The sequence below is a fragment of the Petaurus breviceps genome, unplaced genomic scaffold (assembly GCF_028583685.1).
Source record: "Petaurus breviceps papuanus isolate PSGF00001 unplaced genomic scaffold, PetGlider_PUasm1.0 225, whole genome shotgun sequence".
Taxonomy (NCBI): Eukaryota; Metazoa; Chordata; class Mammalia; order Diprotodontia; family Petauridae; genus Petaurus; species Petaurus breviceps.
In genome coordinates, this window is record NW_027185889.1 from 16,010,844 (window position 1) to 16,033,441 (window position 22,598).

Genomic DNA, 22,598 nt, shown 5'->3' on the forward strand with positions numbered 1-22,598 from the left:
TCTCAAAAAAGTATAAAAGACAGAAAAGAACCTTAAAAAACATCTAATTCAGGCCTGAAATTGGGAAATTAACTGATAAGAGAATTGAGGCTGTGGTCAAGATCACCAAGACCTTCATTTGCCTCAATATTTAGTCTGACTAGCTGAATTTTGTCAAGGTAATAAGCATTTATTAAGTGCTTATTATGTGCCAGGCATTGTGTTAAGGGCTGGAGATACAAATACAAAAATAGGCATCTTCAAAACAAGTCCACATTCTAATGGACTTAATTCTGTGACCTCTTATCAATTTTACCAATCCCTCCCAACCACTCAAAATTCTACCTCAATCATCTTCACAATAACCCAAGTTCCAAATATTTCCTATTTTTCTTTTTAAAACTGTTAATACCCTGCAACTCTTCCTTCAGAATTATATTCTCTCATCCTAATTTTCAGTCCAGTTCTCACTCAGTTTTTTTGGTTGCTGTTATTATCATTGTTTGTAAAGCAACAGCTTAAGTACTGTACCAGTCCCTTGTTTTATCTTCATTTGTGGTAAAACCAGCTACTATGAACTTTGGAAATACTCCAGTAAAGGGCGGGGGGGGGGGGGGGGAATCCTCAAAAACAGAGCATCATGAATTTCATTGAAGCTAACATTTCTAATGTTAGAAATTAGTTTCATATTCATTGTAGCCAATTCCTCTGAACAAAGAAGTCTTTTTGAACTAAATTTTCTTTGCTTGATACTTCTCTTTTTTTTGGAGGGGGAAAGGCAAGGCAACTGGGGTTAAGTAACTTGCCCAGGGTCACATAGCTACTAAGTGTGTCACATGTCTGAGGCCAGATTTTCACTCAGGTCCTCCTGACTCCGGGGTCAGTACCCTATTCACTTCACCACCTAGCTGTCCCTTTAATAGTGCTACAGAGCGAGGATTCAGAGTTCTCTATCTAGGATGGTATATTTAATAATGCTTCCCAAAACATTACCCAAACCAAAAACTTAAAACAGCAACATAATAAAAACAACTCGTACCTGACTAAGAAGTTGTCCGTGAAAGATGGTATTCACCACATTCAAAACCTGTTTGATAAGTTTCTTTTGAGAACTGGGGATGAGAGCTGGATACCTGGTACCCGTTGTCTCTAGTTCATGTTGTACTTTATCCAAAAGTTCACAGAGAAATTCCTGAGCGTCTTGCTGGGCATAACCACGAAATGCTGGTATTAGCCTCCACACTGAGTGTAACATGGCAAATGGGGACACCAGTGCCCATTTTCCAGACCACATAACTTGGAAAAGGGTATGCAGTTCATGACAAAGAGAAATGTATTTGGAACTTGGCTCCCTGGGCTGAATAAGTTCCATGTTCCTGCTTTTAGATGCCCCACCACTTAAACCTGAAGACAGACTTGGGCGTCTTGACCCAGGAGAACCTTTATGTTTTTCTGGATTCTCTTTTATGTGAAACACAGAATCTGTGATTGGTGGATGTTTACAAGAAGATCTAGTCTTCCCACTAGCAGCTGTAGCCAGCAATTCTTGAGTTTGGTTCAGATCCAATTTCAAAAAACATTGCCGAAAAATAAGTAAATGACTCAATACCTGCAAAATGGAATTCATATAGCAGGTATTGCCCAAATTCCTCAATCCTGTTACCCCAGGAGTCACTGTTGGTCTTCGTTTGACAGGGGAATCACTCACTTTTTTAAATCCTATTTCATGTGAGGTAGATGCTTTTTTACCAGTCACTGGTGATGCCGGGCTATGAGCAAGTTTCTTTATAGGGAACATTTCTATAATGCCAGACCTGGCAAGGCCTTGCAAACGTGAACTTTTCCTGGGAGGCATTCTCTCCATTTCTGCCTTAAACTGACGCTTCAGTTCCTGTCGTCTTCTCCTTGCTTCCTCTCTTTTCGCTTCTGCTTCTCCCTGAAGTCTTTCTTCTTCTAATCTCCTTTTCCCAATGGGAGTTTGTTCAAACCAAGATCTAAATACTTTGCCCATCAGCATCCTCCTCCTATGCCAAAGGGCAGTGAACATCTGATCTTCATCTCGAAGGAGAGCTTGGGCACCGCCATGGGAAGGGTAAGAGTCATCACTGGTACCCATAGAGCGTAAAATTCTTCCACTCCGAGTAGTGCAGTCATAATTCTGACTTTTGATTGCACTCAGTGTACTCCGCAATAATTTCAAGTCACCAGTTGCATTATCATTAAGAACATAGTCATCACAAAGATAACAGAAAACATACAACTCATTCACCTCCAATGCTACTGGATGGTTACTGTCCTGAAAGTGCTTGAGTGCGTGTTCTTCAATGTATCTTCCACATGCCACATGAGAACAGCTGAGGCAAGCCCACACCGAATCTGTAGTATTACAATCCACACAATGCCACTTTTGAGGATTGAGGATGGAATGATCTTGAGCAAGCCGAAGCCGCCCAATATGCTTGCATTTATCCATTGTTAATGTTTATGCAGTCTAGCTGAGAAATACATAATCCGAATGTGTTTTTGTCCATAACTTGAATCTGAAAACTAAACACAAAAGAATATCAGCTTCTAGTACAATTAAAACAAAACTTTTTAGTACAATGGTAATTTCAGAAGTGCTACTGAACAATGTTTTTCTTTCCCTTTTCTGATCTGCTTGTCAAAGTAACAGGTGTAGCCTTTATTTCATTGACCTCTCCATAGCTACTTACATCCTCGCTGCCTCTCTCAACCATTAAAAAAAGTGCTCTTTATTTGGCCCTAGTACTAACGACTAATGCTTATATGAAGAGAAGCTTTATATACATTAACTCAATTGATCATCTTATTAACTTTCCCTTCAGGTATTCATCTACCTATACCTCTCTCCTCCTCACTTTCTGAAACTTCAAGGGAAAGCCATCCTTTACTTTTCATCTTCAATTCTTCTCCTGTCACTATTCAGTCTCTGAAATCTGGCTTCCCATCTCACTCCTCTGAAATTGCTCCCTCCAAGGCTACCGGTGATCTCTTAATTGTCAATTCACTGGCTTCTTCTCAGTCCTCATCCTTTCTTGACCTCTCTGTACCAACTGATGGTGTTCATTGTGTCATCCTCTCTTAATTCCTCCTTGGGTTTTCATGGCACTGTTATCTACTGGTTCTCTATCTCTCAGCCCATTCCTCAGTCCTGATCCCTCCCTGTGCCTTCAGTAATTGGGTCCCAAGGCTCTATACTGGTTCCTTTTCTCTACCCTCTCTTTTTGGTGATCTCACCAACTCCCATCAGTTCAACTCCCATCTCTCTGCATCTAAACACCTAGTTCTGATGTTTCTCCTGAGTTCCAGTTCCACATCACCAACTGCCTATTGAACATTTTCAACCGCAAGTCCCATAGGAACCACTGTCCCTTCTTCCCAAATTCCCTAATTCTATTAAAAGGACCAAGATCCTTCTTGCCACCTAGGTTTCCAACCTCAGTCATCCTCAGTTCTTCATTCTACCTCACATCCCAATTTCAGCCAGTTGCCAAGTCTCATAAATTCTACATCCCCATCTCTTGCCACTATCCCCTTTTCTCTACTCCTAGAAGCCACCAACCCTAATTTAGGTCTGTATCACCTCTCACCTGAACCAAGCATTACCTTTCTTCTAAACTAAATATATGTACCTTTAGTAATATGCTGTCTCCTCTAACAGGTCCACGAGTGCACTATTGTTGGAGCTCTGGTTTCACTCTGGAAAGATATTTGGAATTATGCCCAGAAAATTACCATACTGATTATACCTTCTGACCTGGCTAAAATATCACTACCAGGCCTATATCCCCAAAGATTTTTTTTTAAAAGAGAAAGATCCATATGTATAGAAATACTTTACAGCAATTCTTTTCATGGTAGGCAAAAATTGGAAACTAATGCTACGGTATTAATAATCTACTGGAGAATGGCTAAACAAATTGTGTATAAAAATGGAATGAAATATTACTGTGTCAAAAGATACGATTAAATGGGTAATTTCACAAAGGAAACTAGAGTAATCTTTATGAACTGATGACAGACAGAAATGAAACAATTCATACAATGATAACAGGATTAGAGGAAAAATACCTTTGAGAGAAAGATACCAGAGTGCCAATAAAGTGTTAAATCACAAGTTCAAAGGAATGAAAATGAAATATGCTACTCACTTATTAACAGAGGTGATCAACTTGGAATGTAGGGATATGTATTTTTTTAAATGGTCAATGCAAAAATATATATTTAGATGTTTTCCAGAATTTATTTGCTCAGAAAGGAAGTTAGAAAAAGAAACAGGCTAACTTGAAAAATAAAAATAATAAATTTCTTTTTTTTCTTTTTGCCTTTTGAAGGGCAATTAGGGTTAAGTAACTTGCCCAAGGTTACATGGCTAGTTTTTTTTGTGTGGGTGTTAAGTGTCTGAGGTCAGGTCCTCCTGACTCAGGGGCCCGTGATGCGCTTTACTCACTTCTGCCACTGGGCCACCTAGCAGCCCCTAAATTTCTTAATAAAAAGGAAATCCTTCTTCAAAAACAAACTGTCCCTCCCCTGCTTGTTATGTAAACTTCTTGAGGGCAGAGATTGTGTTAGTGTTTCCACCTTTCTTTGTATCCCAATGACTGGCACACAATTAACACAAATAAATTCTGTGTGACTTACTAGGTTTCTAATTGAAATGCTAGCCTCAAGTCTCTCTCCTCTCCATTCCACCCTCCACTAAGTCTTTGTGCATAGCCTCTGCTTCCCAGACACACTCACAGCCCTCTACCTTACTTTCCATATTTCACCAGAGTGCCTTTTACAAAGACTGCTGCCTCTTATGCTTGGAACCCCCTTCCTCCTAATCTTCACCTTCCTCCAAGGCCAATCTCACACACAGCACCTCCTAGAGAAGGCCTAGGGTGATTCCCCAGTTATTAGCACCCACTTGTACTGAAATTATTTTGTATTTACTTTGTTCAGATTTTTTATAAAGTTATTGCTATATATGTTGTTCCCTCCAACAGGTCTTTGTACTGCCTTATATCATGATTGTTGTATAGCAGATTAATTAATGCTGTCTCAATGATACCTAAAGAGTAGCTCAATTTCACTTCCAACTTCTCTGCATAGACACTTGTCTCATTTATCATGAAAAGCTCATAGAGCTTTCCTAGATAGTGTATAAATTCAATTAGCATTTTATTTTAACAAAAGTACACCCTCTAGTGGTCAAAGAGGCTAAAAATGCATATTTTCCCATTTTTCTTTCAGATGGGAAACTGACTACCACAGAAATCTAGGACTCCAAATACTTTCCCACTAGTATTTGTGTATGCTCTAGTATTTGCTTCTAGATGCTGTGGACCCCCTTCATTTATAAGTAGTTTCCTTGGTCTTTTTTGGGGGGGAAAGAATCTTAAAAGAACATTCACAATCTTTTTGTTTTGTTTTAGCATTTTCCCTTGGCTACCAATTTGCCCTTCTGGGAAAATGAAAAAGGGAAAGAAAGTAGCTGTTGGTGTGTGTTTCAACGAACCTGAATGCCTGAGTGTGCGCACAGATGTACAAATATGAACCTGTGTCAGCAAAGAATCTGATAAAATATCTCATAATATTCTTTAGGTAGACAATAGGTGAGTTCAAGGTACATTTAGAACTGGCTACACAGCAGACCCCAAAAGTAGGGGTTAGTGAGAAGATCTAGAAGGATATTTCTAATAAACTGATCCAGGTCTTGGGATCTGTACTTGGCTCCACTCAGTTTAATATTTTTATTGGTAACTTTTAAGTTTAAGGCACAAATAGCATGCTTATAAAATCTGGAAATGATATTTAGGTGGGGAAATAACAGTAGAGTCTGGATCCAAAAGGCGTTTTTTTTTTAAAGGCAAATGGGGTTAGGTGACTTGCCCAGTCATACCGCTAATTAAGTGTCGGAGACTGCACTGGAACTCAGGTTCTCCTGAGTCCAGGGCCAGAGAATAGAACACAGTCACCTAGCTGACCCTGGATCCAAAAGAATTTTAACAGATTAAAGCGCTGGGGTGAATGTGTATGATGAATTTTTTAAAGTCTTCAGCTAGAGTTCAAAAAGTTGTGATTTGTATTAAAAAGATCTTGGAGTTTTAATGGACTGGAAGTAAGAATATGCAGCACTGAGAGCTATAGGTCCCAGAAACAAGGTAGTGATTGTCTTCATCTTCCTCAGTCCACATGAGAAATACTGTACTCAGTTCTGGGCACCACAGTTTTGGACAATATCATAAGCCAGAGAACATTCAGAGAGGCAACCAATATGGTAAAGGACTGAATCAATGTCACAGAAAGGATACATGAAGAAACTGGGAATATTTATCTCAAAGAGAAAAAAACTCAGGGACAACCATAATAGTTGTGTTCAATAAAAGTAATTGGGGTTAAGTAACTTGCTCAAGGTTACACAGCCAGTTATTTCTGGGTGTGGTGCTAAGTATCTGAGTCCGGATTCGATCCCCAGGTCATCCTGACTCTGGGGCTGGTGCTCTTACTCGCTGTGCTACCTGGCCACCCCTGTGTTCAATTATTTTAAAGCAGAAAATGGGAGAAAAATTTTTACAGACAGTTTCTCTGATAAACGCCTCAAATATATAGGGAACTCAGTCATATTTAGAAAAATAAAAGTTATTCCCCAATTGATAAATTAGAGATGATATGACAGTTTTCAGAAGAAGAAATCAAAAGTATCTATAGTCAAATGAAAAAATGCTCTAAATCACTATTGATTAGAGAAATGAAAATTAAAACTACTCAAGCAAGAATACTATCTCATATCCATCAGACTGGCTAACATGACTGAGAAGGAAAATGACAAATCTTAGGATGTGGGAATAGAGGGAAACTAATGCATTGTTGGAGTTGTGAATTGGGTCAACCATTTGGGAGAAAAATTTGGAATTATGCCCAAAGGCCTTTAACCTGTGCATATCCTCTGATTCAGCATTATCACTTCTAGGTCTGTATCCCAAAGATATCAAAGAAAAGGGAAAAGGACTCATAGACAAAAATATTTATAGCAGCTTTCTGGGGGGTGGCTGAACAAGTTGTGGTAAATGAATGTCATGGACTACTTCTGTGCTATATAAAAATTAACAAAGGGGATGGCTTCAGAGAAATCTGGGAAGACATATGAACTGATGCAAAGTGAAGTGAGCAGAACTAGGAGAAACACAGTAAGAGCAATATTGTAATGATGATCAAGTCTGAAAGACTTAGCTACACTGCTTTAAACAACGATTCTGGGCAATTCTGAAAGACTCGTGATGAAAAATGCTGTCCACCTCCAGAGAGAGAACTGATAAAGCTCTGACTATAAATTAAAGTATAATTTTTTTTTTGCTTTATGCTTTTTTTCCTGCAAGATGGCCAATATGGAAATATATCTGTATGATTTCACAATGTATAATTTATGTTATACTACTTGCCTTCTCAATATATGAGGGAGATGGGGTGAGGGAGAGAATTTGGAATAAATTAAAAATAAACAATAAAATTTTAAAAATCAAATAAAACATATAAATTGAATATTTTAAGGGCTACCACCATTGTTCCTGTTCTGTTTGACCTCAGGACAGAACCAGAAGCAATGGGAAGAAGTTACAAAGAAGTAACTTTTAGGCTTGATGTCAGGGGAAAAAATTCCTAACAACCAGAGCTGTCCCAAAGTGGAAAAGATTACCTCAGGACATAGTGGCTTGCATTTCTCTAACCAAATGTGATTTAGAGCACTTCTTCATACTACTATAGATATCTTTGATTTTTTCATCTGAAAACTGCCTATTCATATCCTTTGACCATTTATCGACTGGAGAATCTGGCCTTCAAATTATTTCTCTCCCTATTGTTTGATACTACAGCCTAACTCTACCACAGAACGCACACACTGGGTTGGGTCTTCTGTGTCTATGTCCTCCTCCTTCAGTTCCTTCACCTGTTGAATTCACACATTTTTAAAAGCTCATCTCAAGGGGATGGCTAGGTGGTGAAGTGAATAGAACACTGGCTCTAGCATCAGGAGGACCTGAGCTCAAATCTGGCCTCAGATACTTACCACAAAAAACTAGCCATGTGACCTTGGGCAAGTCACTTAATCCCCATTGCCCTACCTTCCCCCTCCAAAAATTTTTTTTTATTAAAAAATTAAAAAAAAAAAAAGCTCATCTCAAATACCAAAGCTGTCTCAAAGAGCTTTCCTAACTATAATACATCTGTAAAGCATTTGTGCATGTATGGATGTGTTATATTCCCTTCAAAACTGTTAGCTGTGGGGGCAGGGAGCTAAATTTTGTAATTCCATCAATATTTCAGAACGCTGCAGGTACTTAATAAATTGTTAGCTAAATTGAACTAATGTATGTGAGACACAATAGTTCTGACTAAGCAATTTAACTATCCTAAACTTTATTTGCTTTAAAAAGATTTCCATCACCCTTATAAAGTTATCAAAGTTTTAAATTATGTGGTCTTTAAGATGGGTTCAAGTTTCCAAGCTGTTCCTGAATCAACACCTATTCCAATGTAAAGCAGAGGAGGGCTGGATCAAGACTCAAGAGGGCCTGAGTTCAAATCCCAGCACTACCACTTATTACATGTGCAACCTTGGCTCTCTGGCCTTCAATTTCCTTACCTGTAAAATGAAAAAACTGGACTAGATAGCCTCACAGGTCCCTTTCTGATTGAGTTCTAATCCCATGAACAAAAAACTTAACAAGTATCTTCTGTAGTTAGCTTTAAATCTTATATCTGGGGTTAAAACTGGGTTGATTTCAGAATCTCAACTGTTAATTTGGGAAGAGGAGAATAATTTCAGAATTCTTACTGTAATGGGAATGTAAATTTTTAAGATCTTCCCTGCCCCTAAGCTAAAGTGCACCTGGAGCCTGGGGTGGCAGGCTTGTTTTTCAGTAGATACTTTTTGATTGGCCAGTGGGTCCAGAAGGTTGTTACCTTCTCTGAGCCAGGAGCAGGCTATATAAACCCTGATTTGAGGCTTTGTTTTGGGGCTCACTTTAAGAAGTGTTCTGTGATTTGATCAGATGAGACTCTGGGAAGCCGTTGTTGAGAGCCCCCTGGCTTTGAAAAAACCAGATGTTGATTTGGTATGGATGTAATGGTTGGACAGTTTGGAAACCTGTCTACTTGATCTGTTTCTTTGTCTTGATAATTCTGTCTATATACTCCGAAGTTCAGGGTGCTGACCTTTTTCCCCTGAATGAAGTAAACGATATATATATTTGACTGATTAAAGTAAACTTGTTAACCCTTTTTGAGTTGCTTTCCTTTAACAAAGCAGATCTAAGAACCTGTGTTGGCAGCCACCCTGGGGACGCTGGGGTGCTTGCTGATAAACTTACACAGACCTAATATTTTTCTTAACCCCATTCTCTATTATGGAAGGTACATGCTTATTATGAGGGAGCTGAGGGACCTTATCTGGCTCACTAGAGGCTGTTTTACTTTTTAGGGGAAGATCCAAATATGCTCACCAATGATAAGGCTATCATGTTTGTAAGAAAAAGAATGATTCTAGTTGTAATCTAGTAAAACAAAGAGTATAAATGACCCCTGTTTCTACTAGTCTGACAACTATCTTTAGATTCTTATATCTGGTAAGTATGTGTTGAATTCATCAGCTAGTTCAATGATTCCCCTCCCCTTTCCCCCTTTGAATAATGTTCAAGGACTTATTTGGGTAACTGCTTGGCACAGTACTAAGTGCGATGGAATAGAATCTGTTGTTTCTGTTCAGTCACTGAGTCGTGTCTGATTCTTTGTGACTCCATGGACCATTGCATGCCAATATTGTCTACTGGTTTTCTTGGCAAAGATACTAGAGTAGTTTGCCATGTCTTTCTCCAATGATGACTTTAATAATGACTTGCCCAAGGCCACACAGATAGCAAGTGTCTGAGACAGGATTTGAACTCATGTCTTCCTGACTCTAGGCCCAGTGCTCTATCTACTAAGTCATCTAGGTGTATCCAGAATAGAACAGGCTACCATTTTATTAATGCAGGAAGGTGATTTATTGACCTCACCTGAGTTTCTCAGTCTTTCTCGTGCACTAAGTAGCTAACTTCACAGAAGGATTTATAGGCTGCCTTATCAAAAGTGAAGTGGAGTATGAGAAATCTGACTCAGGCAGAACAGAAGAGAAAGCTACAGAACCAAAAAAGCAAATAAACACTGTAGCCTAGTGTCTGATGAACCCAGACAGCCCAGGGCCAGGGAGAATGATCATTTAGCAAAACTTCTGGGAAAACTAGATGTTGGTCTGGAAGTCAGGTTCAGAGCAACACCTCAGATCATATACCAGGATAAGCTCCAAATGGACACATGACCTAGTTATAAAAAGCCCTTTGATATAAAAGGTAAAGTAGAGGAGTAAAGAAGGAAATGCCTTTAAGATGTACAGATGAGGGAAAAAGTTCACACCTAAACAAGTGATAAAAACAAAATGGACAATTTTAATTAGATATGAAATTTTTAAAATTTCTGCACAGACATCTAAAATAGTAAAAATAAGTAATCTTTGAAACAAGTTTCTCTGATAAAGTAACTTTGTTTAAAGGTAAACTTACTTTCACTTCTAAGATTAAGACTAAGCCACTCTCCAATAAAAATGGTCAGAGGATATGAACAAGTAATTTTCAAAGAAAGAAAAACAAGCTATCAATAATCTTTTTTTTAATGCTCTAACTCACTATTAGATAAATACAAATTAAAACAACTTTAAGGTTCTACTCATCAGACTAGCAACTCAGACATCAGACAAAAAAGTTAAATGACAAATGGGCGAGGTGCTGTGCACTGCTGGTGGAGCTGTGAATTGGTCCAGTAATTCTATAAAGCAATCTAGAACTATATCCAGAAAGTTAACAAAACTGGGCATACCCTTTGACCCAACAACACCACTAGTAAGCCTAGACCCCAAAGAAATCGAAGAAAGAGAGAAAGGATCTGTATGTACAAAAACATTTAGAGCAACTCTTTTCATGGTAGCCAAAAACTGGAAACTAAGGGGAACTATGGTATATGAATGTAATGGAACATGATAGAGCCATAAGAAATGATGAAACAGGAAGCTCCAGAGGAAACTGTACTTTTATGATACAAAGTAAAATAAGCAGAAAAAGAACAGTTTGTACATTATAGAGAAAAACAACTTTTAAAGACTTTAGAATTCTAAGCAATGATAAACCACTAATCCAAAAAGAAAACATGCCACTTATACCACTTGACAATGACATTTCAAATGCCCAAAGAAACATATACATTTTTGGACATTACTTACATACAAACTAATTTATTCAATGGTGGGAAGGGAGAGAAGAATGGTTACTGGGAAATTAAATTTTTAAAAACTTACTTGAAAATTTTAAAAATTAAAATAAAAGAGAAAAAAAGGAAAAGTATCCATCTAAAAAAAATATTTACAGCGGCTCTGTTCAAAATGGTGAAAACTCAATAACTAAGGAAATACCCAATTACTGGGTAACAACTAAATGATATAAAATATAATGAAATGGCCAGTTTCAGAGAAAAATGAGAAGACTAGTATGAACTCATGCAAAATGAAGTGAGCTGAACCAGAAGAACAATTTATACAATGACATTATTTTAAAATACATCAACTTTGAAAAAGCTCAGTGCTCTGATCAATGTAATGATAAATTCCCTAAGATGTGTCAAACTACCCAGTTTGGTGATGGACTCAAAATACAGAATTGAGACATACATTTTTGGACATGGTCAACCAGGAAACTTACCTTGCTTGACTGTACTACATTTGTTATGAGGGCTTTAATTTTCTTTCTTTTTTTCTGGAGGGAGGTTATTGGGGGGAGGAAATTGGGACAGAGAAAAAAATAAATGCTTGCTCTTTAAAAAAAAATTATGTTTTAAAAAAGGAAAATTAAAAAAATCAGAAAATGTATATTTCTGAAAACCTTTAACAAGAAAAGATTAAGTATACTGACAAAAATTTATATCATTAAGCTAATTTAATTTTAAAAACTAAAAAATGAAAATAATTCACTGCAAGTGGAAAAAAATTATCAGAAACTATGATACCAAAATATATTGCAAAACGAGCATCTGCAACAAATAGAAAATGACAAGATTAACAAATAAGGAATAAATAATCTGTATCACTTAAGTACAGAAAGTAAATGATCAATCAGAAAAATTCTAGATTCATACATTTACAAAATAATTCTAACAAGTCATTTAAAGAACAATCCCTATATTACATAATTTCTTTTTTTTTTTTTGGAGGGCAATTGGGCTTAAGTGACTTGCCCAAGGTCACACAGCTAGTTTTTGTGTTAAGTGTCTGAGATCAAATTTGAACTCAGGTCCTCCTGACTCCAGGGCCGGTGCTCTATTCACTGAACCACCTAGCTGCACCTACATAAACTATTTTCAAACAAAGCAGAAAAAAAAAATTGGTAGTAGTCTACCAAATTCTGAGAGAGAAACATGATCCAGGGAGAGATAAAGCAGAGAAAGTACAAGACCAGTATCACTGATGAAACATCAAAGAAAAAATGCTGAATAAAAATCAGTAAGGAGATAACAATAATAAAAAAAAATCAGTCACTATCACTAATTGACAGATTTAAACGAGGAATTTAAACTTTAGGAAAATGATTAATATCCCAGTAAGAAAAAAAAAAACACCACATGATCAACAGATGGAGAAAAAACCAAAAAAAAAAACAACTAAAAAAAAAAAAAAAAAAAAACATTTAGAAGTAGATGAATTAAAGGACCTTTTCTTAATATGATCAAAAGCATTTTTCAAAAGAAAAAGTAAGCATCATTTGTAGCAAATGGTGAAAGGTTTCCCAATTATTGGGCACAAAAATGAATCCAACAGTCCCATTATCGTTTGGTTTACATAGCACATGACATGTTAAATGATGATAAAGACAAGGAAAAATAAAGGACTAAGAATTGACTCAATCAAAATTATCTCTACATGAGAACCGTATGTTTTTCTTTAGAAAACACCAGGGAATCAACCAAAAAACTAAAAAGGGAATTGCTTCAGCAAAGCAGCAGCTTCCACCTTGCTCCTTCCTGTTAAATGCAATTTCTACACCACCAGCTACAGTCACTCTCCCGCACTCTCTCCCATCCAATCAGGGGCCAAGTGTTGTTAATTTTGCATTCACCACTTCTCTCATCTGTCCTCTTTTCCTCACTCCCAGGACCACCAGCCTAACTCAAGTCAGCACCAGTTCTCCTGCATCTGGTGACACTCTCCTCACTTGACTCTCCCCTTCAATCTCTCTTCTCCCAACACATTATCCACAACAATTCCTAAAACACCAGTCTGGTCACTTTACTTCCCAATCCTCGGACTGGCATTTACCATCCTTCACAACCAGGTTCCGGCCTAGTATTACAGGTTTACTGCCCACGATTCCTCCTCAGCACCTCCCCACTGCAGGAACATCCCAGGAAGGAGGTCATCACCACCTCTGCCTCTTAAGAGCCCACCCTCTCCTCATAAGCTCGATTCAGCCACTTCCCCAATGAAGTCTACCTAATGCCCCAGTCCTGAAATTACTTTGTATTTAGTGTTTTTTTTTTTTTGTATTTACTTATCCATGTATTTGTTGTCCTCCCTAGTCACCTTCAGGGAAACTTCTGGAGGACAGGAACTGGATTTTTGTCTTTGCATCCCCAGCAGTCAATAGAGTGCCCTGGCCCAGAACAGGTGCTTAGTAAATGTTTGTTGAATTGAAACCCATCAAAATAGTAAGATTTTTGTATTTCACTAACAGGGAAAGATGGAAAATCCATTAAACATAGTATGTGTTAAACAGCTGGTAGTCAAACTACCAAGACACACACACGACTTCTATAAATATTATTATAAAACTATTCCCACAGAAATTGAATAGAACCTCTAAAAAAAGTTGTAAGTCAATGTCCACAGAGCACATAAATACCTTAAAAAGGACATTATTAAGCAAAATAATTTACAGATTTAACACTTTACCAAACCACTAAGGTCACACTTTAGATAAAGTAAAAACAAAGCCCATATGGAGTAATAAACGGTAAAAAGAATGAGGAGGGAGTGGGAATAAAAGGAGCTTGGGCAATACCAAGTGCCAAATCACATTATAAAACATTAATTATTAAAAACTATTTGGTATTGGATTAAAAATAGAAAAGCTAGCCAGTGGAACTGGTTATTACAGGTGCATCACTGCATAAATCAAAGGCAAAAAGCACTAGGGAAAATAACTTATTTGTTAAGAACTGCTGGGAAAAGTAGATAAGGATTTGGGATAAAAGAGATTTAAAGCAGAACTTTATACATTACGGTGATTTTCAAATGGATAAATGATCTAAATTTTTTTTCAAAAATTTAACTTTTCAAAAGTTAAAGAACTGTGAATAGATAAATATATAACTGTGCATAACAGAAATTATGAAACTACTTATTAACAACTACTTTGATATGTAAAAGTAAAAAGCTTTTGAATGAGTGCTCCTAGAACAAGAAAAAAAATCTTGGCTGGAAAATGAATGTGCAGGAACTGTGTGATTAAAAAAAAAATCTACAGGGAAACTGACAAGTCTAAGAGCCATTCCTAAACTGAGTAGTCCAAGGATATATAAAGAAACTATTCTTATAATACTACCAGCAGAAAAAAGGTGTTTGTAATCAGAAAAGACTTGTTACTAAGAAAATACTGATAGTACTATTTATGGTAGCAAAACTTTGGAAAATACATAAGCTCAAACATCGAGTGAACAAATTAAATTGTAATATACAAGAATGACAAACACATATGAATGATGCAGTGAATAAATTAGAACCAAAAAAATTGCACAATTACTAGCTATATAAATAAAAGCAATTTCAAACTGGAAAAAAAATTTTACAACACGGACTCTAATTTAAAAAACACATTAGTTCTTTAACAACAAACTACTAAGGTAAGAAATAGGTTGTAATCACTAATATTATTATGGCTTTTTGAGAGGTTTGTTTTTTGTTTTTTTTGAAAGGGGAGCTCAACTGTGTGTTAAGGGTTTATATGTGCTAAAATAAAATTTAATCCATTTGTTTAAGTGCTTTGGGAGAAAATGAATAAAAGAGATCCCAGCTTCCCTTAGAAGCCTTCTTCCTTGGTCAATTAACTACTAAATTTGTCAAATCCTTTTCTATTTATTTATATTTCCTATTAGCATTTCCCATATCAAGATTTTGTCAATAAATAATTTTTATAAGAACATACAGATACATAAAATGTATTATCTCATAACTGTTCATGTTAAAAACCCATCAGCTACTCTTCTGTTAACTTGCAAAGCCTCCTAAGAATTTACTCACCTGCATTCTCACACACACCCCATCTGGAACATATTCCCCACTTCACGTTATAGTTCCTATCTCTGCCTACAGATATCTTGATTAACATAAAGGAACTCAGCTTTCAATAGGCAATTTAGGGTATAGTTTGGCCCTTGGGAGAATTTTTCCATCCACCACAGATAAAACACAACATTCTGGACTATTCCCATTTTCCTTTTGCCCCTCCTGCAATAATACCACAACTCTCTAAGTCCTTTCTTCTGAAAAAGCTCAAAGTGCCTTCACATTCAATCTCATGACATACCTGAAAACAGAAAAAAAGATCAATAGAGATCAAATCCAAGAGGTTTCCTGCCCAAGGGCAAAAGGATAGGACTAGAATCAAAGTCTTCTGAATCTTGGTTCTTTTTTTTTTGGAGGGGGGAGCTTCTCATCTTTTCTACAGCCTTTATGGACAAAAGCCTTCCTCCTCCCCTCCTTTGAGACCTACTGAAATATCCTCTGAATCCCTTGCAATTATTCTCCCCCCTGTCCAACACATCCTCCTTCCCTTGACTTTCTCATGCACAGAGCTACATCACACTCGTGTATTAATAGGAACAGTCAGAGGTTCCCACCTTCCTACCAAAAAACCAAATTCTTTAGCAAGGCATTCAAGGCTTGCTAAAACCATTCGGCTCTAACCTACCTTGCAACTTTAATCTATGATTCGCTCAAAACCTGAGCCAGTTTTCTCTTTCAATTTTCTACCACCCTGTTCCTAAGCCTGTGTCAGAATCCCCATTCTCCACCTTTCTCTAATATAGAAAGAAATTTCAGAAGTCACCTTTTTCTCAACTTCTTTCATCTGAAAAAGTTTCCTTCTTAAACCTCCAAGGTCACTGTTTCTCCTACTCAAAACATTTTACCATTTCCTAACTAATACAATTACTTACATAGGTACAGGTTTCTCACCTCCTAGTAGATTATAAACTCTCTGAAATGGAGGGAGAGTCACTTTTTCTTAGACATCCAAGTATTTTAGCACAGTCCCAAAAAAGCTGAATGACACAAATCAAGGAAATGGATAGCTACATATTCCTGGGGGGTAGTAGAATGGCTGAAGTGGATCTTTAAAGGCCATCTAGCTAAACCATCCTCCCTTTCCCTCTCCTACTCCATTATTTTGCAGAAATCTTAAGGAGCAAACTTATAGGATTTGAACCTTGATCAAATCCAATGTTTTGGGTTTTTTTCTCCCAGTAGCCTAGAGGGCAGTAGAGGGAAAAGTAAAAGGGTCAAATATACTATAGTCAAATATTTTGTGTTTTAAACTGTATATAATTTCATATCTTGTACTTCAAATACTTAGGAAAGAGTATTTGTAAAAATGCATTAAAAACTTAAAAATATTTATTTCTTCTATATGATAAGTGTAATTTTTTTTTTCTTTTGCAGTAAAAGTCTCCTCAGGGAATAAGGAAGAACTACATAACAATCCTCAGCACTGAAAAGTTGTCAGGAGGGTTAGAGATCTACATCTTGCCCACAATTATGAAACCACACAGGTCTTTCAAAGCAAAGTATAACTACCACCTACAGAGAATATTTGAAAAACAACTAACCTGATGAGTTTCACCATAAGTTTTGCTACAATGCCTTATAGTAGTGTTTTTAATGAGCATGAAGTAACATACAAAAACTATAGGTATTTTTCTGAATCACATTTTGAAAGACTATAGAACAGCAAAAACTGAAGCTGTTGCCACAGTTGCAAATTTTCATATAATTAGCATAGCAGGATAACTGATGTGGGAATTTAGTGTTAACCGAAACTATTTTAAAAATTAGGCTTATTTGCTGAGCGTAATTTTTTTCAACAACATAATAAAGATCTGATGAATCAACACGTCTCTTCACTATTCAAAAACAGCTACCCTTTAGCTATGGAATTATTATCACAGGTAAAGGAAAAGTTCTACATGACTCTTAATTTATAAGAAATTTAACTTTACATGCTGGGACTGAAATATATTCCAGGAACTTTCTGTGAAACTATAGGTCCTTAAACACAGAGTATTTCACTTTAAGCAAATTAGGAAGAGATCAAATTAACATCATTGCATATGACCAGAACAAATTGCTTTTAAATTTTGAGAAAAGACATCACAGAAAACATTCTGATTTCATTAAAGTCTAGTCTCCTTTTGGAGCCTTCTAAAGGAAATAAATCCTAAAAGTGGCATATTCGAAATCTTTAACCTGGCTATTTCTCTGATTATTCAAGGCTGACAGTATCAAAATCAGTTTTTCAAAATAAGTAGCTGTTTATGAACATCCAAACAGATTTTTTTAGATGTTTAATTGGAGCCATTATCAGGTATTTTGCTTAGGAAAAGATAAGAGGATGTCTCCATTAAAGACCTAAACAACTTTCTCCCCTCCAAACAAACAAAACAACCTCACCCACAATCAATGTGGCTAAGAATGGATTTATAGCCTGAGTCGGAAGATTAGGGTGGTTTCTCCTTACCCCCAAGTACAGCCAATTCAAAAAAACTGTCCTTTATTTCATAAGAATACTGCAACACTTTTCCTGTGTGATATGATGCTTTCTCATTCATTGTTTAGGTGCCTCTTCCCAGCTTGGCCAGAATTCTTAGAGTAGCTGAAAAGAGCAATGGTTGGAAAATTTGCGAGTCTGCAACTTCTTGTCTAACCTATGGGCAAAACACTACCTTCCACACTTCAGTTTTCTCATCTGTAAAAAAAAACCAACAAAAAAACCAGGGATGATATTTATACTCTAGAGTTGGGAGTAAACTTTGAAAACTATGAAACCTTAGAAAAATGTGAGCTATTTTGATAATCCCCTATTCTTTCTGTTCCCTTCCAGAATTAACCTGAAACCCTCCTCTCATCTAAAACACCTTATTTCCCAGGTCTCAACCACCCTTTGCTTTTCCCTACTGTCTTTCTCAATCTCCCCAGTGTTTAGCACACAGCTTCCAGCACTGTTAAGAGCTTAATAAATACTTGCTGACGGACTGTTCTGCATCACTCCTCCCCAATTAGAAGGAATGTTGCTTGGTGATCTGTCCAAGATGCGCTTATACTTCAAAGAATTATGTTATGACTAAATTTCTAAAAAAAAAAAGGATAATCTTAAACTTGATATATCACCGCCCCCCACCCGATCACCATGTACATAGTAGGCAAACTAAACATTCATTTTTTTTTTTAAAGCAATTGGGGTTAAGTAATTTGCTCAAGGTTACACAGCCAGCTATTTTGTGTGGGTGGTAAGTATCTGAGGTAGGAACCAATCCCAGGTCTCCCAATTCTGGGGCCAGCGCTGTTACTCACTGTGCCACCTGGTTGCCCCAACATTCATTATTGATAATTTTCATGTCAAAAAAAATTAAGAAACCCTACTAGTTTTAGGGACTAATATCTTGTCTTTTAATATTAATAAGGATGTAAACACTATCATAGGTGGGTAGCATAATGGATAGATTACTTGGCTGGCATCAAAAAGACCAGAGTTTAAATTCTACAGTGGTTCAGGGCAAGTCACTCAAAGCTCTTTCAGACTAGGCTTCCTTATCAGTAAAAGGATAATACTGCACCTACTTCATCAAGCTTTGAGGGTAAAATAATAATATATACAAAGCATTCTGTGAGCTTTAAAGGGCTGTATTTATCCTAGCTCTTATTATTAGTATCATCTTCTAGGAACACTAAGGCAAACAGCACAGGACCTGCTGGGGGTGAAAAGGAATCAAGAGGTAAAATTCCATTACAAGCACTGCCATAGCAAGGTGGGATGCTACATAGCAAAGCTACGTCCAAGAGGATAAGGGCTATCAACCCTGTATTTCTGGGATAGTCCTTTATGTGTGACTTGTCCCTAGACTGAGCATGACAAGTCATATTTAAATCCAGAAACTGACCTTAAAACACAACTGCCCTCCCAGATCTATTCAGAGAAATCTCCAAACTAAAATACAAATACTACAGATGCCTTTTCTAGTCCCTAATCCAAAATCACTACCATGGTTATTAAGATGACCAATTTACTAAGAAACTGGTAGTTGAGAAGCTTTAGAATACTTTTGCTCTGACATCTAAAAACCCATCAATCCAGAACACTTTTCCTTATTTCTCACTTCAGAAGTTATCTCAGCAGAAAATTCATCTGAATTTCCAAACCAACTACAAAAACAATGGTTTGGGGGGTTTTTTTGGTTTTGTGAATTTCAAACAAAAGATTTTAGATTGATAATATAGACAAATTAGAAAATTCTCAACTGTGGTTGAGTTAGGAGGTGATATGAATTACAGGGAAGAAAAAGTCCCCATATATTCAAGATATAATATTTTTTACCCACAACAAGAAGAAAAAAAGGGGCCAGTGGAGAGAGGGCTTAAATATTTTACATTGAACATGTTTGGAATATTCAAATCAAATGACAAGTTGTCATTTTAAAGACCCCTCCCCTCCAAAGTTTATCCCCCAAATTGTCTAAGATACATAAATAAAATTACAAAATCTTTGACGCTAGAAGTTTGATCAAACTTCACCAAAATATTGTGGAAAAAAGAATCCTTACAATCTACATCGTAGAAGAATTCTTGGAGCCCATTTAAGAATCTAGGATTTTCTCAATTCAACAAGCACTTCTGAAGCTTACCTACTATGTGATAGGTAGACAATGATATCAACCTAATTTGCAGTGTAAGAATCATCATTCATCAACTTCAATTTGGAGTGATTAAAAAAAAAAACTGCATTTACCAGACTGAAAAAGAAGTTGATATGGAGTGAAGAGAGTAGGGATGCAAAAAGTGGATGGGGGAGAGGAGAGAGGCTAAATGGCTATGTTAAGAGGTCACTCACTACATTTACTAAATATCTTCCATTCCACCCCTGGAGACATTAAATTAAAAATTGAGAACACAATTCAGTCTGGCACAAAATTTGGAGCTCAACCTTAACCATCTCAAAAAAACACTGGACTCCTCTTTTCCACTACACTGGACTGACAAGTTTAAAAGCAGTCTGTCTCAAGATGGCATTCAAACTTGCTAGTGTACCTGAGTCTTCCATTCACATGAGGCTCTCAAACTTAGCTTTTATCTCTTCTTTCTTTCCCCCTGCCTCTCCTCTGTCTCTATCTAGCAGACTATCTCCCCCTCCATTTTCCTCTCTCCTTCTCTTTGTCATCTCGCCTTTCTCTCTAGCTGTCCTCTCCTGTCTCCCTCCTTCTCTCCATCCTCACATTTTCCCTCCCTACCTTTTCTCTTTCCCCCTTCTCTCCATTCTCTCTCGTTTTCCCTCCCTCTCTTCCTCCTCTCCATCCTCTAGTTGTCCCTCCCTCTCTAGCTTTCCCTCCCTCTTTTATCTCTCCCTCCTCTCTCTAGCTTTCCCTCCCTCTCTTCTCTCTCCATCCTCTCTAGTTTTCCCTCCCTCTCTTCTCTCCATCCTCTCTAGCTTTCCCTCCCTTTTATCTCTCTCCATCCTCTCTAGCTTTCCCCCCCTCTTTCTCTCCATCCTCTCTAGCTTTCCCTCCCTCTTTTATCTCTCTCCCTCCTCTCTCTAGCTTTCCCTCCCTCTTTTATCTCTCTCCTTCCTCTCTCTAGCTTTCCCTCCCTCTTCTTTCTCTCCATCCTATCTTTCCCTCCCTCTCTTCTTTCTCTCCATCCTCTTTCCCTCCCTCTCTTCTTTTTCTCCATCCTCTTTCCCTCCCTCTCTTTCTCTCCATCCTCTATCTTTCCCTCCCTCTTCTCTCCATCCTCTCTTTCCCTCCCTCTTCTCTCTCCATCCTATCTTTCCCTCCCTCTTCTTTTTCTCCATCCTCTTTCCCTCCATCCTCTATCTTTCCCTCCCTCTTCTCTCTCCCCCTTCTCTTCATCCTCTAACTTTCCCTCCCTCTCTTCTCTCTCCATCCTCTCTAGCTTTCCTTCCCTCTTCTCTCTCTATCCTCTCTAGCTTTCCCTCCCTCTCCTCTCTCCATCCTCTATCTTTCCCTCCCTCCCTTCTTCTCTCCATCCTCTCTAGCTTTCTCTCCCTCTCTCTCTTCTCTCCTCCCGTCTCTCTCTGCCTTTCTTTGTCTCCGCAGCGCAGCGCCCCGCACACAGTAGGCGCTTCCCAGGGGCCGGCGGCCCCTCCAAAGTCCAGTTCCAAGTTAGCCTGAGCACTGACCGCGCGGCCGCCCCGGGCCCATAACAAAGAGTGCCGGGCTCCAGGCCCGCGGCTGCCCCCCGTCCGCGCCCCCCTTTCTCCGCCCCCCCCCCAAAAGCCGGGCCTGGGGGGGCGGGGCCAGGTGGGCACACTTTTCGGGGACGCTGGAGCCAGGTGCAGGCGGCTCCTGCCGTGCCGGGGGAGCGGCGGCAGGTGCAGGCTGCGCGGCGGGGCGGCCGGCTGACAGACGGACAGACCGACTAGCGGACTGACGGCCTCCCGCCCGGCTCGCGCCCTGCCCCCTCCCTCGCGGCCGGCCCGGGGCGCGCGCGCCGCCTGTCCGCGCCGTCCCCCGGGCCCGGGACGCCGAGAACGCAGAGAAACTTCCCAGAGGCGCCAAATCCAAACTCCCAGGAAACCTCCTGGTCCTGCGCCCGCCGCCGCCCAGAGGCAGGGCCCGGCCTCCGCAGCCCGCCGCCGGTCCGGCCCCGGGCCCCGGCTCAGGCCCTGGCCCCAGGGGCCACCTCGCGGGACCTCCCGCTCCGCCTCACGCCGCGCCCCCGGGACCCTCCCCCTGCCGAGACCCGGGAAACTCCTCTGTCCCGCTCCCGCCGCCGCCGCCGCCGCCGCCAGGACCGCCCTCCGCGCCCGGACCGCCCTCTCTCGCGCTCCCGCCCCCGCGCCGCCCGGCCGCTCACTCACCGGGCGCAGCCAGAGCTGCCATCTTGCGAGCTCGCCACCCGGTACGGCGGAGGCGGCGGTGGCGGGAGCAGCAGCAGCGGTGGCGGTAGCGGCGGCGGCGGTCGAGAACCGGCCGCCTGCGTCACGCCGTGACGCCAGACTCCGGCCACGCCTCCCTCGAGCTTCAGCCCCGGGCCCCGCCTCCGGCGCGTCCAATTGGGGAGCTCGGGCTGGGGGCGGGGCCGGGGGCGGGGCACATGGTCTGTGTCAGGGAAATCTCCCTGAGCGCCTCACTCTGTGAATGGACTTCCTGCTCGGCGTGCGGCTGGCTTCGGAAGCCTCTGGCCCGAGCATCCTCCCCCTCGCTCGGCTACCCAGACTCGGGCTGCTGCGCCTGATTGTTAGAAAGGTTTT

General features: G+C 39.4%; 1 protein-coding gene across 2 annotated transcripts in view; it reads right to left on the bottom strand.

Moving 5' to 3' along the window:
• The window catches only part of USP44 (ubiquitin specific peptidase 44), a 44,830-nt gene extending 22,483 nt beyond the window's left edge, over positions 1-22,347 (bottom strand). The window contains exons 1-3 of one of the 2 annotated variants that reach the window (XM_069095185.1): positions 22,206-22,347; positions 3,633-3,699; positions 1,019-2,526 (exon numbers count right to left, since the gene is read on the bottom strand). In XM_069095185.1, coding sequence (XP_068951286.1) covers positions 1,019-2,452 — 1,434 coding nt within the window. In that variant the 5' untranslated portion in view covers positions 2,453-2,526; positions 3,633-3,699; positions 22,206-22,347. The remainder of the gene's footprint in view (positions 1-1,018; positions 2,527-3,632; positions 3,700-22,205) is intronic. The other variant, XM_069095184.1, reaches the window with a different exon arrangement.
• Between the last annotated feature and the right edge of the window lie 251 nt (positions 22,348-22,598).